The sequence below is a fragment of the Lepisma saccharinum genome, chromosome 8 (assembly GCF_977018435.1).
Source record: "Lepisma saccharinum chromosome 8, izLepSacc3.1, whole genome shotgun sequence".
NCBI lineage: Eukaryota > Metazoa > Arthropoda > Insecta > Zygentoma > Lepismatidae > Lepisma > Lepisma saccharinum.
Genome location: NC_139236.1, coordinates 71,094,672 through 71,122,305, shown reverse-complemented (window position 1 = coordinate 71,122,305; position 27,634 = coordinate 71,094,672). Strand labels below are relative to the sequence as shown.

General features: G+C 36.3%; 1 protein-coding gene across 1 annotated transcript in view; it reads left to right on the top strand.

Annotated features, from left to right (window-relative positions):
• Window positions 1–27,634, top strand: part of LOC145991541 (putative G-protein coupled receptor No18) — a 322,406-nt gene that overhangs the window by 257,995 nt on the left and 36,777 nt on the right. Inside the window, exon 6 of the mRNA XM_083127567.1 lies at window positions 27,377–27,521. Within this exon, the coding sequence (XP_082983693.1) occupies window positions 27,377–27,521 (145 nt within the window). The remainder of the gene's footprint in view (window positions 1–27,376; window positions 27,522–27,634) is intronic.

The window sequence follows — 27,634 nt, the reverse complement described above, 5'->3', positions numbered from 1 at the left end:
GAATCCAATCGCCGCCATTGCAGTCTTTCACTTTTCAGCGTAATTCTCCTTCACTGATACCACCTTATTCCACAGCGAATATCCGCTGAATAATGATTGATAAATCCGTCTTTCTGTCAGATGTTGATACACAACGAACCATTGCAAAATGCTGATTCGCTGTGTTGTCTACTTGCAAGCAGTTGGTGATCGTTTCAAAATTAAATATGACTTTTCTACAAAGATTTATGGCGGGACCCCGACCCACTCTTCCTGAAAAGTTCACTCGGAGGCGAAGAATCTCCAATACACGCGTCAGAAAATTTTCTCCCTCGGTTCTCAAAGGTTAATTTATTATCGGTATTTCCTTGGAAAATTCAATATTCTGAACTTCTTCCTCCTTGATAATGAACAAGAATCTTTTACTTTTCTTTTCAAATGTCAAATTTTCGTTTCTTTTAGAGCCTGCAATATCCGAATTCTGTTGTAGCGGATATAGGCTTGGCTTTCGCTGAGTGGGAATGGAAACCAGATGCTTAATACCAAGGTTACAGTTTCCAATTGGAGATGCGAAAGATTTTTTTTTCCTACGTATTTTTCTGCAATTTTCGTCTTGCTAGCTCGGTGGACGAGAGTATTAAGTTGTCGCTCGCCGTCGAAGTTCCGGGTACGAGTCTGAGCATGGGTGATTGTGTGTGTGTTCCTTCGTCACTTTCATGTCATCATCATTCATCCTCATCGTCACTATTAGTTTAATGTGGCAGAAAAGCTACAAATTGGATCCAAACATAGACTGCATCCTCGTTAAAGTGTTAATTCAAGGCATTGGGATGTTGTATATTTGTGTAGTGTACATAGCACCAGGTAGCAACTACAATACTTACTGCGAATTCTTTAGGTTCATAGAAATGCACTGTCAACCTGGTAAAGTTAAACTCCTCTTGGCCGGCGACTTTAATCTCCCTGACATAACTGACTCCAATTATGACTTAACGACTTCGACTGGACCTTATTTAGAATTGCACAATTTCATAAACTTCTCTGACTTAATAAGCCTAAATGACGTAAAGAATATTAACGGAAAGACACTCGATTTGATTTTGACAAATGGACAGGGAATAACAGTGACACGGAGCACACAGCCACTAGTTCCTGAAGACACACACCATCCCTCGCTGCTAGTAGATGTTAATCATGTCAAAGAAACCCGCTATAAAACTTGTCGAAATCTACAGTACAATTTCAGTAAGGCCGACTTTCCATCTATCTATCACAAACTGCTTAACACGAACTGGGATGTATTGAAAACAAATAATGACGTTGATCAGGCTACAGACGTGTTTTATGAAATTATATATAATATATTCGATGAATGTGTCCCCTTAAAGAAAAGCCGCAAAAGACAGTACCCGTGTTGGTTTACGAGCAGCATTATTAAAAGTATAAGTAGGAAACATTATCACCACAAGAAGTGGAAAAAACGGGCGGGAGACTTTCGATACCACTACAATAAATTTAGCGAATTTCGAACAATAGTTAGTAAGGAAATTACTGATGCATACAATAGTTATGTTGCCAATTCGGAAATAAATATTGCCAAAGATAGCACCCAGTTTTGGTCGTTTGTTGCAAATAAACGTAAGAAAAGCAACAAAGATCCTGTACTGTTCAAGGATAAAGTGTTGTCAGACCAACGTTCAGTAGTCGAAGCTTTTGCACAGCATTTTCAGTCGGTGTATAAAAAAGATCCCCCTAGATACGACATGAAAGTATTGCCTAACCATAAACAATATGAAACTTTGGATAATCTTAATATTACAGAGATAGCAATTGAAGACGTAGAAAAAGCCATTAAAAATTTAAAACCTAAGAAATCAGCCGGACCGGACAAGATACCTCCCTATGTAGTTAAAGGTTGCAGTGATGTGTTGAAATACCCATTGTATCTAATTTTCAATTTAATTCTTGCAAAGCACAAATTCCCTGAAAAATGGAAAGCCACGGCAATTTGTCCACTTCCCAAAACCAATAACACTAATGACGTACAAGACTACCGACCAATAAGTATATTATCAGCCCCAGCAAAAATATTCGAAAAAATCATGCACTGTTACATATTTACTCACGTAAAACCTGTAATATCATCGTTTCAGCATGGCTTTGTACCACGTAGATCAGTGTTGACCAATCTCTCCGATATTACCAATTTTATAAGTTCAACCTTGGACGAAGGAGGTCAAGTTGACGCAATATATACAGACTTCTGCAAAGCATTCGACTTGGTTAACCACGATATCTTATTAAGTAAATTAGCATGCTTCAATATTTCTGAACCACTGCGCCAATTGTTCGCTTCCTATTTGCAGAACCGTAAGCAGTACGTGACGTATAAAGGCCACACATCTTCAAAGATAAGAGTCACCTCTGGAGTACCCCAGGGGTCTAACCTTGGGCCACTTCTTTTCACGTTACTTATTAACGATTTGCCTGATTCATTTGAAAATTCACACAAATTGCTTTTCGCAGATGACCTGAAATTCTACAGGAAAATAAGCAAACAAGATGATAGTGTTCAACTTCAAAATGATATTACAAATTTAGAAACGTGGACATTAAACAATGATTTAACACTAAATATCAATAAATGCCATTTTGTATCATATACTCGAAAGAAAAACCCAGTTGAATTTCAGTATCAAATATACAACCATACTCTAGCAAGAAATTTTTTAGTCAAGGATTTAGGGGTTATTTTGATTCAAATCTTACTTTTAATAAACACGTAGAACAAATAATTAGTGAAGCGTTCAAGAGCCTTGGGTTCATTCTTAGAATGGGGAGGGATTTCAAGAATATAGAGACACTAAAAGTTTTGTATTATTCGTATGTAAGACCAAAACTCGAATATGCATCTGTTATATGGAATACAGACACAGCAAAGTACAGTGAAGCAATTGAAAGAGTCCAATCACGATTTCTAAGATTTTTAAAATACAAATTTCAGAAAGTTTACCCCACATTTGAACACTACGACAACCTAATATATGAAAGTCGGTTTACAAAGCTGTGCCATAGAAGAACGCTACAGGAAATAGTATTCTTGTGGAAGTTGTTAAATAACGAGGTAGATGCTGAACATCTACTCTGCCAGATAAATGTTCGAATCCCGTCGTCGAAAACTAGACTCAAGAACGAAATTTTTCTTATAAAGAAGGCTAGATCGGAAATTAAAAAGAAATCTCCATTGTGGAGAATGTGCACCAGTTACAATAAATTGCTAATCAAGAATAACACCATTGACATCTTTTCTATGAACCTAAGGGACCTCAGTAAAGCCACTATTAACACAATAACCTAAGCTTAAACACATAATTTCCTAATGAAATAATATGTGATCAAGTGTGTGTGTGTGTATATATATATATAGGAAATAATTTTAATGTATTTTATGTAGGTGTGTGTGTGTATATATATATATATATATATATATATATATATATATATATATATATATTACAGAAATATATGTAATTGTATTCACTATGTATCCTTCACATGGGCTCTGTAATTAGGTATGTACCTGTTGAGTTCGATAAATAAATAAATAAATAAATAAATAAATAAATACATTTAAGTGAGGAAAAACACAAACTCCTCAAGACAAAATTCCACCGCGCGCGCATGCGTGCCCGTGCGTATAGGTTAAACTTTTATCCTTGGACGTAGTTTTTGTATCACAATTTTATATTTTTCCTTCTTTTTTTCAATATTTTCCCTTTATGTAGTGGCTCAAATACTGTTTGCTAATTTTCATATAATAAAAGTTCGATGTAAACATGGTTAAGTGGAAGAAAAGGCTACGAATTATTTAACTTTGCAATGAGAAACAAGACTTAATAAATAAATCTCTCTATATATAAAAATGGATGTATGCGCGCGTGTGTGTGTGTGTGTATGTTTGTTTGTTCCGGCATAACTCTCGAACGCCTGCACCAATTTCAACCAAACCTGGTACACGTATCACTTGCAATCTGGAAATAATAGTTTGGGGGTAAGACACCCCTGGCACTCCTAGGGGCGGGGTGGGAAGAGGTGACATGTAAAAATAATCCAAAACGACCGATATTAAATTCCGCACAAACATACATCCGTGACTCTATGCAATCCCGCACAACGATAGTGTTTCTCGGGTTGTCTAACATTCAGGCTGTGTTGCGAAAAATACCGATATTAGTGTGGAATCCATAGTTTTTGTGACACTCCCAATGCAGTTTAACTTCAAGTTCATCACCTATCGGCATGGGGGTGAGAGGGGGTGAAAAATAAAATGCCAGAAATTACCTAGATTAGTGTCGAATCCATACAGTTTTCGGAATGGTAACGCCGGGTATTCAGCTAGTAAATAAATAAACAAGAGAATGAATGAGCATGAGAGAGAGATGACTAGATTGAGATGATTGAGGAATACTCCAAAAGGAATACCGATGCTCAGGCCAGGATTTGAACCCAGAACTATTGCTGACAAGATCGTGAGTTTGTCACCCAACGTTCAGAGCCACGGGGTAAAGTCTTTCGAGACGAGACCGAGAGTCTCTGAGCGTCTAGTCTCGTTCGAGTAAAATAGAAATTACAATATATGAAGCATCGTGCTTAACAATGCGACTTATTAAGACAAACCAAAGGGTCTGTCTGATTATGTATGCATGGGCTGTTCGCATGGCCGCCGACGTTCAATACTGAAAACTTATATAGCCTTGTGTAAGGTGTAATGACGTCATCACAAGAAAAACATTTTTCGGGGACAGAGAGAAATGAAAAGTGATAAAAAGAGAGATAGAGAATGAAAAAAAATTGATTTGATTTTTGTTACTTAGCGTCATTTTCCTACCACCATTTACTAATCGCGAGGATGAGGATGAATGATAATATGATTAAATTGATGAAGGGACAGTCACAAAGAACGCTCATGTCCAGGCCAGTTCGAAAGCGGAACACCTGGCGTCGTAGTGATTTAAAAGTGTTGAAAAGTGTTTTACTGGTTGAGATCCCACTATAAACTGTTTATTCAGTCTCGTCTAGCTTATCTGCGTGCAAGAGTCTACTTCAACCAAGGTTATTCTCGAAGACTATGCCCATCATGCCATAAACCAAGCTTGCAATTAACTCATATTCCAGTGCATCTGCAATGTATAATGCATGTAGGAGCTTGCGCAACGATATACGCTGTACATTTGCATGCACAGAAGAACAAAATCGACTTGTGGTAGGAGTTCTTCCATGAATTAAGAGTTTAGCATCCCACTTTAGATATGACGAAAGTTTGTATGGCCTGGCAGAGAAAATTGTTTTTTTATAGTTCGTTGCGGATTTAGTGTGCGACAAAGATATATAAAAAGTGCTGCATACTTTCGTTCAGGGACGGTTCCAGGATTCAGTTTTTTTGGGGGGGGGGCACCAATTTCCAAAAGTGTACACATAAATACTAATGAAGATTACAGTAGGGGAGACCGGGGTCAAATGTAACACGGGTCAATTGTAACAGTCGCGATTGTTGGTTTGACTTAAACGCCGGCAGATGACTGAAGTAGCCGGAGAGACAAAGTGAACAAAGCCACGAAGGACCATTAGAGCCAGTTGCAATATAGGCTGTGTAGGAGCGAAGTAGTGTAATTGATGATATTACTGGGGCGATAAATGATGAGGTGTTTTGACTGAATGGAAATACTTAAAACTAAGGCAAAATGTCTATAAAATTTTATTGTTACTGTGTAAAACCTATGATTTTTGTAAAAAAAAGCTTCCGAGAAAAGATGACCCCCCTTAAATTGATGTGGCCAAACCTGAATTTGCTAAAATTGCTGTTTATAAATTTGTTAAAAATATGTTTTTCTCAATACTGTTTTGGCCACACTTAAAACTAAGCCAAGATGCTCTTAAGAGCGACACCTATACATATACCTACCCACACCTACCCACACACACCTACCCACACCTACCCATACACACCTACACCTACATATATTTACCCACGCATACATATACCTATCTATACATATACCCATATCTATACATATTTATTTCCGGTTTATATGCAATTATTTCTAGTTTAAGTTTAGAGTATTAATATGATAACTTGAATATTCTAATTGGATACCAGGCCCAACTTGTTTATCTAGTACTAAGACAATGTATTATGCAGAGGTTTTCTAGAATTGCTCTGTGACTCTCTCATTTCTTACATCATAAACATATGATTTTTCACCTATAAGAATAACACTACATATAGTGTCGGCAGGGAGTGTATCATGGAATTCACAGATAATTTTAATGTTTGTCCTGTCATTAACTACAACCTGTTTCCTTTTTGAGGTGTTGATGACAAACATGGGTCTCTGTGCTTTGAATTCATCTGGTGAGTAATACATGTCAGTATTCCCAATTGTAACCCTTTTGTAAGCTGTAAATGCCTCATATAATTTAAGAAAATCATCCTTGGACATGTTTAAATTATAATTTTCTCTAGGAAACACCTCATTTCTGCCATTTTTAAGATATATGTTCTTGATGTTGCAGCTATCAAACTTACTTGAATTTTTTTCTTGATTATTGTTTCTTCCAGTCTGAAACAGTACCACCACAAAATCCGGCATGTCATATTGTATACCGGAGAATGAGTTTGTAGCATCAAATTCATAATAGCTACCAGTGGCAGGCTTCTGGACACATTGATATGTATAAAATTGTAAAGGCACCTGTGGATTTTTTAGTATATCTGCTTTGTATTTAAGAGCATAGCTGGCTTCATATTCAACAACCGGAATTCTTAGCTCCATAGTCTGAATAAGGCATTTGTCTTCATCAGGTAGAGTATTAGGCAGAGCTGCCCCAGTAGAATTTAATGTACTATACCTCATTAAAGCATTATTATCATTAGCAGCTCTTCTAAATGTAATTCTTAAACCACCCTTCCACATAATATCTTTGTAATCTGAGAAGAATCCTGGCAACAGGCGCATAGGAAATAGTACTGTGTGGCTCTTAGATATTATTTTATCACCAGCCTCAAATCCACCTATTTTGTAGTAAGAGGCCTCGGTTTTGGATAATTTTAGTGTGGCCAAAGCTGTAGAGGTAATACCAGGGTAGTCTACTCTGTTTATAACAACACCATGTTTTCTAATCTCGATTTCAGAGAACAGATGTGGCACAAAATTGTCTACCAGTCTTATATTTGAGTTAGCCGGATAATCTGTACCATCGAGCTTTACAACATCAAACTTGATATATAGGTCTGCTCTGTGAGGGTGTATAAAGCCATCTCCTACATCAAGGTCAACCTCAATCTCTGTGTTGGCTTCATTTAAATTTGCAAAGGTCCTCCGGTTTGGGGGGAATGATTGTAGCTCATAACTCTCAATATTTTCCATTTTATTTATTTATTTATTTTTTTTTGTATGTATTTTTATTTAAATATTAATTTCTATGATAGCAGTTGTTGTGGCTCCAGCAAAATCAACTAATTCTTCTTTTTCATTAGTGACCATCAACTCAGTGTAGTCTATTCTATTATGGCACACAGGAAAATATAATGTTGGTGATGGAGTGTAGATGATTGGCTCCATAAATTCAGAATTAGGTTTGAATGTTGCAATGATGCCAGTTTGTTTGTGAGTGCCAATGCCATCTGATTTGGTGATCATACCCTCGGCCACATTACAGTGATTATTTAGTGTCTCTATGGCTAAGAATTTAGGTATATTAATAGCAGTGTGTTTAATGGCTGGTTCAAGTTTTGTGTTGTTCTGGAATCCTAATAGCTCTCCTATAGTACCCAGATCTACTGTTTCTGTAGCAGACACAATTTCTACTCTGTGAGTAACAGAATTTTGAGTTAATACTATACCTCTGGGTAACTGAGCATTTAGAGTAGACAGATTATACTGCCCTGGAGTGATGACAATTTTTTGGTCACCAACTGCAATCTTGTTGTTGTGGTGTGTAATATTAGGGATCAAATACATGCCATAGAATGCTCTAAGAGCTATTGTTTTGGGATATACTATATCATCATGTAGTCTGAGCTTCAATATTGAATTTTGGCTGGTAAGATGGAATACTCCCATAATGTTTTAGATACCACAAAGCTTTTTGAAAATTTTCAATTGATGGTTTATTTATTTGAGACAGATATCTAAGAATAGATAAACACAGATGTCCACAATTAACATCTTTGAAGTTTTGAATACGGGCATTATTGTAATAAAGATTAGTTGATTTTAGATATTTTACTAAATTCTCAGGTGGAATACCTCCAAATGAATCAAACACAAATGCCTCATTGTTTAAATATTTAAGATAACAGATCCACTGAGTGCCCTGATTTTTATACTTATCTAAATTGACTATGCCACACTCTTTTTTCAGTGGTTGTTCTGGTAAAGAATCAGACATGTATACTCCTCTAAAATGTTTGATGCCTAGTGGCTTGATTAAAGCTTCAATATCTTGGTTGGTAAGCGGCTCTTGTTTGTTTTAACTTATTCATAACTCTCTTAACACCTTTGCCTTGTTTTTCTGTAGCCAGATTATGGCGCATTTGTTCATCCAATTCTGTCTTATTCTTCTTGGCATCTATTACTGTTTTTGCTATGGCAGCCGATCCCCCAGCCAAGCTCCCTACAGCACCCAAAGCTGCTAAAATAGCTGGGATACTAAATATGAAGCCACCTATATGTGATTTTTTTCTAGATTGTTGTAATTTTTTTAATTGGGGGGTACTAAGTAATAGTTTCATACCATGGCCCTTGACAAGACAAGAGCTTTTTTTCTTGCGCTGCTTTTTGGTTAGAAGACTATCAATAGTTTTAAGAGATTTAAGACCTGCATAAGGTATCTGATACATAACACCATTGGCCTTCATTCTTGGTTCATTATATACATATTCTGGGATTAACTACCTCAATTAAATTATAGCTAATTTATTTAATCTGTTACAACCCCCCCAGTTTTTGTTTGGTGTTCATAGCTTTGGTGGTCCCCAATGCTGCTATTCTCTCACCCAAAGAAGCATCTTTGATTACAAATCTACCAAATGCAGCTTCTTCTAATTTTTTGTCTGCCACATGTCGCTTGTCAAGATCGGTATGTGTGTTGTATGCTATATCATGGTCTCTACAAGCAGCATCTAGTGGATTAACACCAGGATCACCTCTGTTTAGTCTATGATCTAGTTTGGTGCCTGGACCACAATACTGATAGCCTGGTATGTGTAGCTCAAATGGCAGCTTGTTTATTATGTCATTAACCAACCCTCGACCCTCAGAGATATTCCAAAATTTAGGTAGTAGAGTATTAATAATTTTTATAAGATATCCAATGCCCTTAGTGTCATTAACTATAAAATTAGACAATTTGGTGCTTATCATGTCCATAATTCCAACCTTTTCATTGTAAAAATTGTGGTTACCAGCATTTTCTTCCCCAGCTATTACCAGCAACCTATCTACAAGTTTCCTGACATCGTCAACCCAGACAAATTCTTTAGGCAGGGTATTATACTGTTTGATCCCACTACCTGTCTTGATCTGTGACCATATAGGCTTGATTAAATTGTTGTATTTTGCTCCACTGCTAGACTTGACTCTTTTTTTGTGTGGGATCATTGTTCTGGTATAGGGCATCTGATTTTATTAATATTTCTTTGTAGTGCTCATAGTCTTGATCTGTATAGTTGCCAGGTCTCTTACGAGTCATCAGTTCCCACAATCCAGGTGTTCCAGGATACTTAACAAAAGCACCTCTTTCTCCAAGATGAGATTCTGAATATACTATTAGATCATCTCCCATAAATGTTACCCTAAAATTGCCAATTCTATGTATGATGCTACCATCAAGCTCTGTGTCAGCATGTAAACCAAAAACCTCATCTTTGTTGTCTTTAGGTGTGCTTAAATATTTTTGAGCAAGAAGACCCAATTCAATAGGATCCTGAGTAGCTTCAATTCTTCGAGGAGGAACAGGACTAGGTGTATGAATACTAGAAAGTGGGGTGATTGGATAATCTAATATGTTCCTAGCAGCTACAGGTACAAGCTCTGTGATCAAATTTTGATTTTGCTCTGTAACAGTTTTGATATTTTTACCTAGTTCACTAATAGCATCAATAATAGGCTGTTCTGTGCGCTTGTGTTGTTCATAGATACCTCGGTTTTCTATTTTCCATCCCTTAAATCTTTTTACAAGATAGTCTCTTAATTTAAGATCATCAATAATTGGTCTTTTCATGGTTATTTATATATGTTTCAATGTCTAGAAAATTGTTAATTTTATTTCTATATTTACCACTATTGGGTTTCCTTGTCATATCAATTGTGACAAACCCATAACTGTCCTGGTTCCAGCACCTACTGCAAAACTTAGAAAAATTATTGTAGCTCAAGTCCCCACCTACATATTCATCATGTATGTGTTTGAGGTTGGTATGATCTTGATGAAACACACATATAAAATTGCTGTTGTCTCTTATCAGCTGTTTTGGTATCTTAGAAAAAGTCTGTGCCAGGTAGAAGCAATCTATGTTTTTGTGTCGGCCCTGTGTAAAAAAATTTCTAACCTTGTTTTGGTTTTCCAATATAATATCATCAAATACAACAACAGAATTATCAAGACAGTCATGGAGTGGCTTAACATCTGATTCAAAAGTGGCAATATCCAGTCCATCATATAGCTTCATCAGCTGCTGATATTTTAATTGTTCCAAGCTCTTAGAGAAGACATACAAGTGCCTGTTTTTCCAGTCTAACCAGTTGGTGCCAATAAAAAATTATTAATCATTAGTGTAGTTTTACCACAAGCCGATGGTCCAACAATAAGACATCTAATATTATCAGGCAACAGCTTGCCATTTCTTTTAGTCTGCTGTTCAGGATCTGGTAGTCTCTTTATAACATCCCAGGTGTTCATAGTATCACTTTGTCTGCCTCGATCCAGATGTGTTCTGGGAGTCCTAGCCATTTCACCAGTATTTTGTTGCCTTTTCTGCGGATGACTTTTTCTATAAGATATGTGTCGGGTTGCTTAGTTTTGTTAAGTTCTTCTTCATAAAACCTGCCTTTGAGAATTTCTCCTCGGTGATCTTTTATTATATATGTGTTACGGGTCCCAGGTTTAACTTGAACCACTGTAAATAATTCAGTACTCCAGTTTCTGGTAAAACCTCTTTTGAATAAATGCTTATATTTACTAATTCTTGCTTGATCACCAACCTTGTATTTAGCTTTTTTGGTTGTTGGCTGGTATCTAGGATAGTAAACAGTACTGATCAATTGTTGCTCATCAGATGAAGTTACCTCAGAGGGCCTCATGTTGATTGTGGTGTGAACTGAATTATTATATTTATCTAGAAGTTCTGGTAGGATAGTAAGTCATTTATAATTACCTTGAAGGATAAATTGTTTATACATATGATTTTTTAGAGTTCTGTTGAATCTTTCTACAATAGAGGCCTTGAGATCACTGTAACTCGAGTAATGTTTTATTGACTGGCTTTTAATAAATTGTTGGAACACCAAATTATAGAATTCTTTGGCATTATCTGTTTGTAGATAGCGTGGTGATCTTCCACTCTGATTAATAATTGTCCTAAAAGCTTCTGTAACACATTTTCCAGTTTTAGATTTGAGCGGCAAAGCCCAAGCAAATTTTGAAAATGTGTCTATAACAGTAAGTATATACTTGTATCCTTTGTTGACCTTGTCTAAGTTTTTCAATTGTCCCCCATGAGGAGCCATCTCAACCAAGTCACATTGCCATAAATCATCTATGCCTTTTGTAAACACTAGCAGTCGCTTATAGTTATGTCTGGCTGGTTTGTGTAATTCATCAACAATAATTTGTCTAGACATAGTATGTAAACAAGAATATTGCAACTATAGGGTGTTCAGCAGCAGATACTACAAGATTTTCTAAATATAATTTGTCTCCTATTTGTATATTAAATTCAAGAGAACCATCATCTACAGCATAAGCTGTCTCTAATGTATTGGGGTCTGTAAAATCCTCTAACTCTATACTGGTGACCTTTGGTTTGTTGTCAGCATTAGTTATTGATAAAGTAGGGTAGTGGTGTGCCTGTGGTTGTAGCCAATATTTGATCTTAATTGGTCTGAGTGTGCCCCCAACAAAAAACTGGTAATAAAATTGTGCAGGGTACAACATATACAGTTTACCACCTGGTGTAAATGGTGAATCATATTCCTTGTTGGGGATTCTGTACAATTCAAGAATTATTGTATGCTTAGGATTCTCGATTAGGCCAGTTATTTCTTTTTCTGCTGTAAGCAATCTATTTATTACAGATTCAAGATGCTCATTGATAGTCCTAACAATCTCATCGTGCCCTGGTTTGATTCTTATGTCCGCAGCACGTTTTTTGTATTGTTGCACAATCTCTTGAAGCTGCGTGGCAAAAACAGACAAAGCATTTGCTTGGTTGGATTCCATGCTCCCTAGCTGTTGTTTGATGTTGGCTACAATTTGCTGTAGATTTTCAAACAATTGCCAATTTTGAATTTTGGGCAGTAAGATCATGGACTTGTCTTCTGATATCCTCAAACAAAGCATAAAGTTCATTAATATGCTGATTGGTTGGTAGAGTGGCCACTGTCTGAGTAAGCTGTTTGATCTCTGTCTGGATATTCTTGATATCTTCTGATTTCAATATGCGATTCACTGCTCTCTTAATATTTTTAAGTTCCTGTGATGTAGGCAGATTGGCTACAGTATTCTGCAAAGACTCAAGTGCCAATTTCACAGTATTTAATTCAGAAGCATCAACCACACTACGCATAGCATCTTGGAGCAGGGTTATGTCTGCCTGAGTAGGTGTTGATTGTTGTAAAATTTCAAGTTTTGTTTGGATATCATCGATCAAATGATGAAAATGAGATAGCTCAGATTCAGTGTTGAGGTTTTCAAGTTTGGTGATCTGTTGCTGGACACTGACAAGAGTATCTACAATACCAGGCAAGCGGGATTCTAGAGTTTCTTGTACATTTGTCAGATCACTTTGTACTGCTGCTATGGTACCCTCAAGGTGAGTTATGGGACTCTGATTTTTTCCAAAATCTTCATATGTCTCAAGTTGCAGCTTAATGTTGGCTACACTACGAGTTATAGCACTTAGAGCATCAGAAGATGGTAAGTTGTTCATAAAAGTTTCAAGTGTCTCAATTTTTTCTTTAACCTCGGCTATGGCATTGTTCAAGGGGTCCGGATTAGGAATCTGTAGTGATTGAATTTGTTCTTTTAGAGTGGAAATTACTAGATCAAAATCTTCTTGTGATTTTATGCTTTTGACAATTGTTTGGAGCTGTGTCTGGACACTACTAATCTGCTCTTCTAGTTGTTGTTTCAATTGCTCAGAGTTGGTAGTTTGAGTTTTTAATTTGGCTTGAAGAGCTGCTACAGCATCCTCTAAACTTTGAAAATTATCCAATGTTGCCAAGTCAGTATATTTTTGAAGCAAAAATTTAAGTTCTGAATCAATTTTAAGAAGAGGGTCCATGCATTGTGATTGTAAATTTGTAATTTCTAGTTGAAGACTGGCATTGAGTGTGGTTTGTAAAGCTTGTAAATCACTTCTTATTTTTTTAACTCTGACGTCAAGCATCAGAATCTCATCACTGTGATCTTCATGCCTTGTATGGCCAAATATATCATTAGGCATTTTTTATTTTTTGTTTTAGCGGTTATTTATTATAAAATATCTAATTCTTAATTCTATAAAAAAAGGTATAAGTTTGTCATAATATCCCGGGACCTCAATATATAAGCAGTCACCAGCAGAGACGGTATATACAGTGCCAGAAACCATGTTTGAGTGCTTAATTCTATAAATATTTCTCCCTATTGAAATCTTGACATCACCCTCGGGAGTTGTAATAAATTGTAATTGACCACCTATAGCTAATTGGTAGTGGTTAAAATTATTGTTAAATATGTATAATGTTTTACCTGTTTTATCATCAGCATCTGTAAGTGTAAGTATGCTATTGAGATGAATAATTAACAAAGCAGTTAGTTTAGATATTATATCAGGAGAAGGTGCTGGTGTTGGCAAATCCATAATAGCTTTTTTTTAAAATCCAAATAAATTCATTGGCATGTCTATTTATTTCAAATCATGCTCTGTAATTGGGCATTGATTGCCACTTCTCAAGTCACAATGACCCCATCGTAGAGTATGTATGCCACATGATAAAATACATCTCTTATCATCATGTGGGTCTAGAGCTAATTTTCTTACATTAATAGTATTCAACAAGTGATCTTTACTCTGGATTCTGTTTTCTAATGTTCTGATTAACTTCTGTAACTTGAGACAATTTTTGTAATCTTCAAATTCAAGCTCTTTGTCTACAGTGTCTCTACCAATGCCCTTTGCTTTTTTGGCAACAGCACCACTACATGTTTTAAAACTATACATCTTAGCTCTTAACCCAGCAAATCCTACAATAACATCGCCAAGGGTCTCATCTTTTAACTTGCCAGGCACCTTTTTGATGTGGGGTTGAATTTTTGAATGTTCACTGGTATCAAAATATCTAAACAATTCAGGATGTGATATATATCTTTATAAACATCTTCTGTTTGAATATCAAGAATAAAACTATCTGTGTCCATGTACATTAATTTTATAGTATTACCATAAAAAGGTTTCAACACATCACAATAAAGTTTTAACATATGTAATTTGGCCAATTCTAATATCACAGCTCCTACATAAATAGGTTTATCAAACTTATTTTTTTTTCATATTAAAAAGTGTCATATTGTCATCATAAATTATTCTATAATTAAAATTAGGTTTTGCCACTAATTTTTTGCTCCGGCTGGGGTCGGTAACTAATTTAACATCAGTATGTTTTCTAACATTTTCTATAGTTTTGCCATACACTGAATTAACCATTAATTTAAACAAAGTTTTATCAAATTGGTTTACTGCAGATGTTCGAAGCTCGGTGTTCGTATCAATATATGGTTTCAACCATCTTGAGTGCCTGAACCTCAAAACTTTGCCAACCTTAGTTACTTTAACACCGTGATTCATCAGAAACTGCAAGTTTTTGTAATATATTACATAACCCTGTATTGGTTTTAGAGTCATCATTAGCTTTTTTGTTTAGAGTTAGGTGAACACTCAACCTCAGAAATTGGGGGCAGATCAGAAAACTTGTTGTGTAAATCTTCAGGAATTGTCAGATCAACTACTAAGAATAGACCATAGTAACTGTCATCAAAATCCTGAAGATTTTCAATATTAAAATTTTCAATCCACTCAAGCCCTGCATATGGCAATTTATCCATCATAGCATACCCATACAAACTGTTAGCATCCACATGAAGTATATAATTTGATGGCAATTCTGGATCAAAATTAGAAATACATTTGTTATTAGCTCTGGCATATCTTTGAGAACATTGCACCATGCCTCCTCTTATACATTGTTCCATAAAGAGATACATATCTTGTTCTTGGATTAGATTCAATTGCATTTTAGTATTCAAAAACATTGCAGACCATGCTAGGCCTGGAGCACTATAGAAATAGATTGGATCCAGCTTATAATTTTCTATTGAAGATTTTCTAAATGCCTGAAGTATATCGGCTGAAAGAGTCACATCAAGTTTTAAATATTCCTTATGATAATCACCAAATGTCTGGCATTTTAAGTTGTCCCACATCAACTTGGCATGGTGATAATCTTCATCAGTGATTACGGATGCCCTGAGTTTACTGTAGAATGCTTGTTTTGGTGGCAAAACACACTCATCAAATTTAGAAAAATCTGTAACATAGTCATATGGGTATACACCTTTTCGCCTAATTAATTTCAAGTCCTGATTTGGAAACGTGTCAAAAGTAATTTTAAATTGATCATCAGATAATTGACTGGCCAGAGTAGCCAAGCTAGCCGACAAAATTCTGTATGAATCAAGAAATCTTAAGTGAATAGGAACACCATTAACTTTAATTATCTTGCTAATAGCTATATATTTCTCATCATTTTCTGCTAAAATATTTAAATTCTGCTTGTCAAACCCCTCGTACCTGATCAGATGATGAAAATCATAATTAGATGCACCATGGCAAAATATTGGGACAAATTTTGGTCTCTGGATCTTAATATTACAACTATTACACATAGCTATTAAGAATTTACCATTTGTATGGGAATGGTGTTTCACCTTGATATTTGTATCTGAAAATTTAAAATCACATACCAGGCATTTTTCTGTATTGTTAAAATTTTGAATCTGATTTTTTGTTGAAGGCATCATATGTTTTGATTTTAATAAGATATTAGATGCTATGTCATGGCACTCATTTTCTATTCTATGTGCAAATTCTTTGATAGCATTTGGTCCCATATATAAGTGTGGTTCACTAGCAACACCATCCCGTATAATTATATAACAAAAACTAGAAGGTTCATGTAACTGGTTTGATGTAATTGAAGATTCATCAGGATCTGGGCTGCAGAATGCAAGGGGTTTGAGGTTTGATTCAAAATCACAAACTATATATGCTGGGTGTTCCAACAAAGCTTCAAATTTTTTGAATTCGGCATTTTCATTTGGATTAGGCATCACCATATGAACAGGTTTATGGTTCCCACAATATTTTAAATGTTCAACTAACTTATTTTTAGCAATTTCTGCATTTTTTTCACGAACCCCATTTATTATTTTTCTACCATCAAATACAGTTAAACATCTTCGGCACAACTTGAATATTCTATTAGATTTGTCTAGTTCTTTTCTGACTAAAGCTTCAAGATTGCGTATCAAAGTATAATGGTATGTGCCATCCCCCTCAATTAAAAGCAAATCAATCGGAATAGCCAAATCATCATCAAGTGAGATGTAAGAGGTTCTATCAAGCAATTTCCAGCACCAGTGGAACAAATAAATACATTAATAGATAATAGTTTACCATTGATATCTCTGGCATTTTTTTCAAATTTATCAATATTTTGAACAGACATTGGATATTCTAAGCCCTCCATTGCATCATTAAAATCATTTTCATGTTGTTTATAATAACTTATTCTTTCTGGATTATTTAAAACTGGAAACAAAGCAGCTAAAATACACCACAAAAAGCATTTCTCATCATTATTTTTTATGTTAACCACAGCTTTTTTGTTTTTAATATTGGCAGGTAATGGCAGATATGTAGAACCTTGTAATGGGTTAAATTCAGAAATATTAATATATAACTTGTGTGGTGTTCCACATAAACTCCATCCTGATTCTTTAGCAGCAAACTCAGAATGTTTAATATTCAATTGCTCTATCAACCTGCTTATTATTTTGCCTAAATTTGTATTTGAATATACAGCTACAGTTTCTGTTATGTGGGGGTGTGTAAATTTTGTTCCATTTAATTCTTTATATTGTGTAAATAATTTGAAAGATAATTTATAAGAGCCATTTTGTACATTTAGAATAGCTTGCATATCAGGATTTATATTATTTAAAAAATTCTTAATATCACATTTTGGCTCTGATATAAAACGGTAATCACTTAATTGGCCATTAAAACTGCTATAAATGGGTGTATACCGTGGCTGCTTTGCTGATCTAGTATTATTAGATGTTTCAAGTTTCCTTTTTAGACCAGATGAAGATGTAGATGGTTGTATATAATAAGTATTTTTATGTTTATTACAATTCCTTTGGTGCCTAGCCCAATTAGAGCTAGATATATTTTTATTGCATTGATTACAATATTTTTGATTTGGCATTTTTATTATTAATTTATTATATAAAATTTCTTGGGGGTTCAAATTAAAATTCTATATTTAATATAAAATATCAATTAGGTTCAGCAGTGTACTTTATATATTTATTGTATATATTTAATATGTTAATATTATTAGTTTTTGAAGTTGGTTTATTATATCAGATTTCTTGGGTTTCAAATCAAAATTTTATACTTAATAAAACTATGACAAATTGTAATGCCAACAGCTTACATGCACGAAGATAGAATAAGTATTGATCCACAGAAGCAGTGACCTACAGAAACACTAACCTACCTCAATTGCATGTAAGCACAGGCACGTCGTGATGTGGCAATGACCTAATAGCGTGTGTTATGTATCGCTTCTGTAGGTCACTGTTTTCTGTGGATCAATATTTTGGCGAAGCCCGGCAGAGCTATGTTCTATCCCTCGGTTCCTCTGCTAATCTAGCAAAAGTAAGAAATCGGCACTGTGCTCTGATTTATATAGATTTATAGAGCTAATAGACATCTTGCTTACTTAAACCAATCACGTATAAATTATTAGCCAATCAAAATCTCTGTTTTTTAGCTATCATATTAGAAAAATGCAAAATATCCCAGTTTCAATTCGATCCATTTATCTGAATCGAAGAAACCGACAATTCACATATCCCCATATCACTGTATGCTTGCCCTATTAACACCTCTTTTGCTGTTGTGCTCAATTAGTTTTCACTAATTGGCGATTTTCTTGAAGAGGTCTAATAGAACAAGATACGGCGGTATGAGAAATATGTGAATTAAAGATATTTTGGCAATATACGACGTCTTAAGAATGGCATATTCAGCTCCAAAATACTTTGTCTAACGCTTACTACCATTCCCTATTGCTGGCAGAGAGAGTTTAAAATATTGACGTACTGAAAAAAGTTGACTTGTTGACCCAAGTCTGTTCACCGAGTTCAGATATTTGCACATAGATGGCTCTGTTGAATATTTCTAAAACAACAAATTCTGTTTGCCGTTTTCTAATATCCACTCGGTGATAAGTAAAAGTATAAATACAACTTATACCTAACAAAATAGGGCAATATCAGGCATATTTTTAACCAGAAATAAACTAGAAATAGACTAAAAATAAATATGTATAGGTATATGTATAGGTGTAGCTCTTAAGAGCATCTTGGCTTAGTTTTAAGTGTGGCCAAAACAGTATTGAGAAAAGCATATTTTTAACAAATTTATAAACAGCAATTTTAGCAAATTCAGGTTTGGCCACATCAATTTGAGGGGGTCATCTTTTCTCGGAAGCTTTTTTTTACAAAAATCATAGGTTTTACACAGTAACAATCAAATTTTATAGACATTTTGCCTTAGTTTTAAGTATTTCTATTCAGTCAAAACACCTCATCATTTATCGCCCCAGTAATATCATCAATTACACACGTGTTTTTGTGTCACAAACGTAAAAAACAAACTTTTCAGATTTTTCATTGTCTTGAGCTTCATGAAAGTGATTGTTAGCATTCCAGCATATTGGCACACGTGCATTTGTATCCTGTTTCAGCTCACGTAAAAGTAAGTAGAAGTTATTTTTTGTTTAAAATTAGTTTCGCTTTTCTTTCAATATGGCGTTGGTGGGTCAATTGTAACACACCGAGCGGGGACGGTTGTAACATGTTACAGTTGTCTCCATATACACTCACGTTGTGTGCTAAATTGTTTTCCTTTGTAGTTCCCTTCAACAATTTCATTACATATTATGTATTTATAACACCATTAAGCCTTGTTTCCATGATTATGAAAAACTAAATATGCTGACCAAGGCAGTAATTTATTTTATGAATTTAAACTTACAGGAAGGGAGGGAGAAGCATCTTAAGAATAGCGAAGAATGCAAGCAAGAAAAAGGAGAACAGAGAAGAGGAAGAGGAAGGGATTATCTACGAAGTGAAATGTAAAGAATGTCAGAGTGTGTACATAGGAGAAACGAAAAAAGGCTGAAAGACAGGTTGAAACAACATAGGAATGATGTACGACTTAAAAGAGAGAGAAATGAAATATTTCAACACACGAGAGAAACAGGACATGACATAGAGTGGGATGAGGCTAAGCATATAGGAAGGGAGAAGAGAATGCTAGTGAGAAAATGGAAGGAAGCCAAGGAAATAGAGAAGAAAGGTGAAGAAGACATAATAAACTGGAATGGGGGACTGAAGTTAAACAAAGAATGGAAGAAGGTGTTAGAAAGAGTGGAAAGGACCAGAGAGAAAGAGGAGAGGAGAAGGGAGAAAAGTGAAGGAAAAAGAGCGTGAGATATTCTATATTAATATCTCTTCACATTCTATATGAAAGTAATTATGTTTAGCCTTTTAGGTGAAAGTACAGTTGGCAAGTGAAAGCCACCTGCTAGAAAGTTCCTAACAACTTTCTAATAGTCTGGAGGGAGTAATGTTTGTGTATATATAATGCCCTTTTTGTGTATCTTTTTACTTTTGTACTTGATACAGAGTCTGATGAAGACCTTGCTAGAAGGTTGAAACGTTACGTTTAGTTTATGTTTTTAATCAAATAAATTACTGCCTTGGTCAGCATATTTAGTTTTTCATAATTATGTATTTGTTTGTTTCAGTATGACGCGTAATCGTGAAAGACGAACGGACCGAGGGACACACCAAGAAGTGATGGAAGCTGCTGCTTCTGCTGTTATGGACAATGACCAATCAGTGAGGAGGTCGCTAAGGATTTCGGACTTTGCCATGTCTCCCTCTACAGGTTTTGTAATAAGAAACGCGAAAACAAGAATCGAAAAACTGGCTGCAATCCTCATAACCGTGTCTTCCAATCGCACGAAGAGGAAATATTGACAGATTACGTGAAAAGAGCTGCTGATTTATATTATGGACTCTCCACCAAGGATCTGAGGCGGCTTGCCTAACAGTGCGCCGTTCGCTACAGTTTAAATTTTTATTTTACAGTTTAAATTGTCACTTGAGTGACAATGAGATGGCTGGTGTTGACTGGCTGAGTGCATTTTTGAAGAGGAATCCGTCCCTGTCCCTTCGCCGACCAGAAGCAACAAGTCTTTCCAGAGCAATGAACTTCAATCGAACAAATAAACATTTTTTTTGATAATCTGTCAAAAGTCCTAGACGAGCATAACTTCGAGCTACACAATGTCTACAACGTAGACGAGACGAGAGTCCATACAGTGCAAACTCCGACAAAAATCATTGCTTCAAAAGGAACGAAGCAAGTGGGTTCCATAACATCTGCAGAACGAGGGACTTTGGTAACAGTTTGCTTGGGGAACTGTGTGCCACCAATGTTTATATTCCCCCGTAAAAACTTTCGCGAGCATTTTGTTAATGGTGGACCTGTAGGGTGCATTGGGACTGGAAATGCATGTGGCAAGTTAGTCTGTTCATAATCTGAGAACCATTTATGAATGTATGTATGTATCTTGTATTTTATGTATGATAGCCCACTATACTCACCAATTCTTTTAATTTATTATGAGTGTTACAATTGACCCATATGAGTGTTACAATCGTCCACATTAGTGGGGTCAATTGTAACAGTACACCCTTCCGCACTTATTTGCATATTTCACACATATCATGGATCATAAATATGTTTTGTGTGTGTACAATGATTGGCGAAGGGTGAATATATGGTTTCCAATAAAAATCCGTGATTAATTATTGCAAATGTTACAAATATGCCACATTATTCAAATTTTGTTACATTTGACCCCGGTCTCCCCTACTACTTCAAATTAAAGCTTACCATGGTAAAACAAGTATTTTATACTTTAATATTTCTTTAAGTGCCAATTCCAGTCATCTGTACAGGTGTTCAAGTTATTAAGAACAAATATATTTAAAAATTACATTGTGTAAAGAAACAATGTATTAAAAATAGCTTTCGTTGTCTACGTATTTTCAAATCGGCAGACCCCAGTTGTAACATAGTGCCAAGGAAATACATTGGACGACGGACATTCCTAAGACTAAGTGACCATAGGAGACCGTTTGGAAATTAGAAACTCTAAAATACCCATGTTCATTAATCGATCAGTACAAAATTATGAACAATATCATCTAGTTACAACGCCTACAATGACAAATATGTATACATGTTCCTATCTTCAAGACACGCCCCAAAGTGGGCCTGTTCTACTGGAGCAACACAGAATCAAACATTATAAATAAATCACCTATCAGACGAATGTGTGAACTATACAATAGATTCACCGAAAGGGAGCCAAACTTCATACATATTGGGGCCTTCAAAAAAGCTATTCAATGCTTGAAAATGAAAGCAAACATTGAAAATATGAACGCAAATTTTCTAAGTATATATTTTTTCATACTTTGTATGCAATTTATTTGTGTACTTTATAGCAATTAACTAGAGGTTCTAGGTACTGTACAGACTGCAAACAGAGATTAGTATTTTATTTTTCATGTACTCTAAATTGAATATTGTAAATTTGTCTTCTAGTTATATTCTACTAAATAAATAAGAAAGAAATAATAAAAAACTCTAATATATAATCTCTGTGTACACTACTTTGATTTTTTTGTGTGAAACTATCTATATAGTACTACACATATTAGGAGATTTCACCGCCATCTTGGAAGCATTACAGTTGAGACAATGTTCAAATAGCGCTTATTCTTCGTACTTCCTTTGGAGGGTAAACCTCTTTCTTCTCTCCTCATTTCTAACCCGTTTTGCTCATAAAGACACCATATTCTCCCTGTAATGTCAGGGTACGTCATTTCATTTCAGGCTACGAGCCCTGTAAAAAAAATATTTGCTTACGTAAATCACAGCAAGGACACCTGTAGTACTAATTCGGCCATATTTGCCCGCACCAGCATTCTGCACCGTGTTTCCAGGATGCAGCGGAAAGGACGTCATGTTTTATGCATGGTCTATAATCGCAGCTCGCGAGTCCATTCCATTAAGACGGCCCATTTCGCATGCAAAGTTGAATTTGCGAATCTGATTCGAGTTGACTGGATGCGACCCGCAAAAGATGTCTCCCTTTTCCTTCCTTCTAAGGGCTCGTCCCAGGCATAAAGGGTCTGCTTAACCCTGGGAAAACGCATCGCGTCGCCTCAGCTTTTCATGAGCGATGCTACAGATGGCGGGTCCTTTGTCGGGGCGAATTAATTGTGGCCGTTCCCATTTGCATTCAACAATGCCTCCGGTGCTTGTCGCTTTTTAATGCTCTTGTCCCGTTTCCTACAGGCTCGGCATCTATGGCACAGTTTATGGCTGGGACTTTATGAATTCTGGCTTCTTGACTTTTCGACTTTACACCGGCAGACTTCCCCCATTGTGGGACGAAAAGTTGACAATAGATGGCTCTGTTGTTCCAGTTATACAAATGTAATGAATATAGAACAATTATTTTATTCTGAGTTAGTTCCTTAATGGCAGAGCTTTTGCAAAGTGTAGCTGTACACTTTCCTCAAGTAGTACTCCGGCATTTTGTTTCTTTATACAGCATATTTGAGGAAGATACAATTCAACATATAAGTGTTTCAATATACGCTGTATAAAATACTTACTTCGTTAACCCTTCTCACATAATTATAGGTCTTCATCGTTTCTACATTTTTCTACGTTTTGTACGTACAGTCACTGACACTTGTGGGTTGTAACAATCCCAATGATTTTCAGTGCGATCGTTACAACCCAGTAGTGTCCCTGACTGTACATTCGCGCGCCGTATTTGTTTGTTATAACATGGCCGTGGAAAGAGGGAAACGGTTCCCAGGTGTCTGGGCTTGCGCAGCAGATTTCCGTAACATTAGTTCTGCTCGAAAGATATAAGATGTAGCATCCCCTTTGTAATACTCTTGTACTCATCTTGTGCTTCTCCATCTTGTAATTTTCGAATGTCATCTAAATGGTTCCCCATACACTATTTTTCTTCCCCGCCAGCACACGAAGTGACAGTAATACGCGATTTTTGGGGGAAATAATACCATTTTTTAAAAAATACATAATAACAACGAAACATCGAGGTCTGTGTTAATATACAGGATATAATACAGAGCATTCCCTGACATTCGCTACGAGACTCGGCGGCAAGCGACCCGGCATCAGCGTTTGTCTTTCCCGGTGAACGGGTCTGCGACAGTCACTTATATTAAACCTCGTAAAAAAGTTTAGAGTAACAGGCTCAGTTCTGAATAAAAGTGGAAAGAAAAATGGGGAAATAAAGTATACAAAGACAATCCGCACACCATCAGTGAGTTAAAAGAGAGTATTGTACGAAAAATCGGGAGCATTACAGTAGACACACTTGCACGCGTAAATGCCAATTTCCTTCGGAGATTCCAGGAATGTGTTGCAGCAGAGGGACATCATTTTCAACACCTTCTGTAGTCAAGTTTAGTACACAATATGAAAACTGTAATTTTAATAGCCGACTCTAGCGACTGTCGCTGACTCGGTCACAGGGAAAGACAAGCTCTGATGCCGGGCCGCTTGCCGCCGAGTCTCGTAGCGAATGTCAGGGAATGCTCTGTATAATGCAAATAAACAATAATCTACGTACAATAATTATGTTGCCGTTTAGAGCGCATGAATTAATTGCAAGGCATGTGCCCAAAGCTACGTCACAGGAGAAGTGAAATAATCTGTGGTGCTGAAACGTGTTCCACGTATTATTCTTACCACAGATTATAATTCTTAAACTCAGTGATTCGACTGATTACATTTTTCAGAGCCACCACGTGGTGGGTCTTGGAAATATCGACCAGTAGAAAAAGTTCAAAAAGAATTAACGAGGGGCTTCGTGCAGAAATTGAAATTGCATTTCTTCACTTTATCACATCATCAACGCGGCGACAGTCGGTCGCTACATAAAAGAACGTTACGCCGTCACAGCTGGAATGAAACTCCGGCAGCAGCGTCGTCACCGTCGAAGATCCCCTTGTTTCGTTTCGCGCCCGAAACTATTCAGTTCCGAGGGCCCTTTGTGCCCGGGTGAATCGCTCCCCGAAATTTAAGTCTATTCTTGTTCCTGATTGATGAAATTCTGGAAACCGTATATGCCCTTTTGCTCCCATTCATGGCGTTTTCACAACCTGCCGCCGGAGGGAGCTGGCGTCGCTATCACCTCCACCTCGATAGCGCACCCCCCTTTCCTTCCTCCGACTTACTCCACTGGAAAGGACGGAGAAGGAATAGGGTGGAGAGGGGGGGAAGGGTTCCGGGTTTATTCAAATGATATCTCTAGAAAGTAGGATGGATTCAGAGACAAAAGCCTCTCGAGATGTTTCTTTGAACGTCCGCCAGGGGATATTTCTTCCATTTCGTAATGAATAACTTGAGGAAATTCATTTTTTTTTTCCAAAGAAGCATCGCTATCGAATCTTACTCATAGGTAGATTTTCCTGTCCGATCATCCTCTATGCTTCTTTTTCAGTCGTGTCTCCTTTCCGCATATTGAAAATCGAAAGCAGAAAAAGATCATCCTTTATTAAGGAGGGAATCTTTTCCTGCCACAGATGCAAAGCAAGAAAGGGATTTAAAGACGCTTTTCAAGCAGTTTTTATTTGTATTTCCCTTTCTCGCAAAAAAAAAATACGCGCTTCTGTGTGGAGGGAAGGGTCATGTTACAGTACTTGCCCTTCCGCTTCACGTCTCTCGTTTGTTTGACTTGTGTTTCTTCAAGTTACAAATCATTTGAGCATATCTCAACATTGTTTGGAGAAACTATATCTAATAATTGATCCAAATCTTTTATTTATTGATTGATTTATATTTTCCCACCATTGTTGGATGTCAACTTCGTGCACGAAAACTAATTTGAGCTTAACCTATCGCTTTAAAGTTCTCACCTGGACTTATCATCATTCATCCTCGTCGACGCGATTAGCCAAAAGCGACAGGAAAGTAGACGTAAAATATTAAAAATGCAAAAATGAATTTATTTACATATTGATCGAGGTAAGAATGTTTGTTTCCTGTGACGCTGTAGTCTAATTTTCAACCGTAACCGAGGGAGCTTGGGTGATGCAATCAGCTGTTTGCATTGTTCCCGTGTTCCTAAATTGTGCAGCACTGTAAAAAGACACCAAAGAAGAGGCAAAGAGAAGAGAAAACAAAAAAACAAAAGACTGTGAACTTTAGTGCACGAGTTTACCGCGGGCATTGATATCTCAGTTGAGCTGTGGTCGCAATACTGTAAATACCAGTAGTTAGTTAAGCCAAAACTTCCACTTTGGACGTTTTCCTCAACAAAACAGCATTCACATTTCTTATTCAGAAGTTGAGCTCTTAAAAATGGTCTGGCACATTTCTGTATCGAGATTCGAAACAAGACCAGATTCGTCATTCACGAGACGAGACAATGTCTTGATAAGTCTCGTTCAGAAATCATCCTTGGAACGGGTGACATTTCTAAAGTAGTAACCGTTAGTTGCATCTAGTAAAGGGCATTGGTCGGTTATTATTGATACTATCGTTGAAAAACATTGACTAGTGAAACTACGTCGCCTAAGATAATTAGTCGAACGACTACTTCGACTAATATTAATCGAACGTTACACACAGAACCCGAAATGCATCCTGGTCCATCAATTGGCAGAGTTAAACGTGTAATTTTTATTTCCTTGAAATGATCGTAGCTATTTTAGTGCATCACACTGCACAGCAGCTGATAAATGTACCCATTATGCATTTCTGTGTAGAATTTAATGCACCAAAAGTGCATTAGCAATTTATGCACTTTAGAGTCAACATATTTGTGTCAATTGACAAATTTTGGCTTCTGTGTATAGTTGTTTAATTGTATCGACTAGTGACTAATTTAATGGTGGCAATTAGTGTATTGTACCGATCACTCCTTGCATCGTGAAAAGCTATGGATTTGAAATGTTGATATACGTGAGGACTACAAGTGGTAAACGTAGTAAGTGGCAAAAGCGAAAGTGTTGGGAAATCGCAAAAAACTGTTTTTCCACATATGAGGCACTTACAACGTTTACGATTTTCACTCACCCTCAACTTGAAACCTCTTTTGGTACCTGAAATAATAAATTAAGTTTAGTTTTCTGAAATGTTCAGAAAAAACATGTATTACCTGTTCTGTTTGTAATGTTTTTTTTGTCTTTTTATCTTGTTAATATTGTTTACTTAAATTACACACAGTGGTCTCTCTTGTTATATTCGCTCTTTTTCAATTTATAGTTTGTGAATTTCAGTAACCTCGCTTGGCAGTTCCATCGTTCAGCTAATCAGCCCGCAGGGACGTTCACACGTTCACAGACCTCTTTACACGTCCTTTTGAACTACGAGGGCTACCAGCCACTTTTCACGTTTACCACATTATAAAGCATGGCACATTTGACAGTTTAACGTGGAAAACTGTGTTTGAATTTTTTTGGCACTTACATCGTTTACCAATTTTAGTCTTCATTCATATGATAAAGCTAAGCCTAATGTATGGTTAATATGCATTTTATGAAGCATAATATTCTGTGCTAATATTTTTGATGGATGAAACCAGGAGGTATACATACGTGTAAAATCTTAAAAGTCGTCCAAGTTTGAACTTGTCTCTCTTTTTCATTCCAGGTGGGGAACACTCTAGTCATAGCGGCTGTCCTTACTACAAGGAGGCTTCGTACCGTTACCAACTGCTTCGTTACGTCATTAGCCGTCGCTGATTGGCTCGTCGGGTTGTTCGTCATGCCTCTGGGGATAGCCAATTTACTCATGGGTAAGTCGCTCTACTTCTGCTGCGAAAATGAACCGAGCGTGCCAAAATTCGCGTTGAATACTTAAATTCATTATCGTGGATTCGTACCTCCTCAGCGGATATCGCATCGAAGC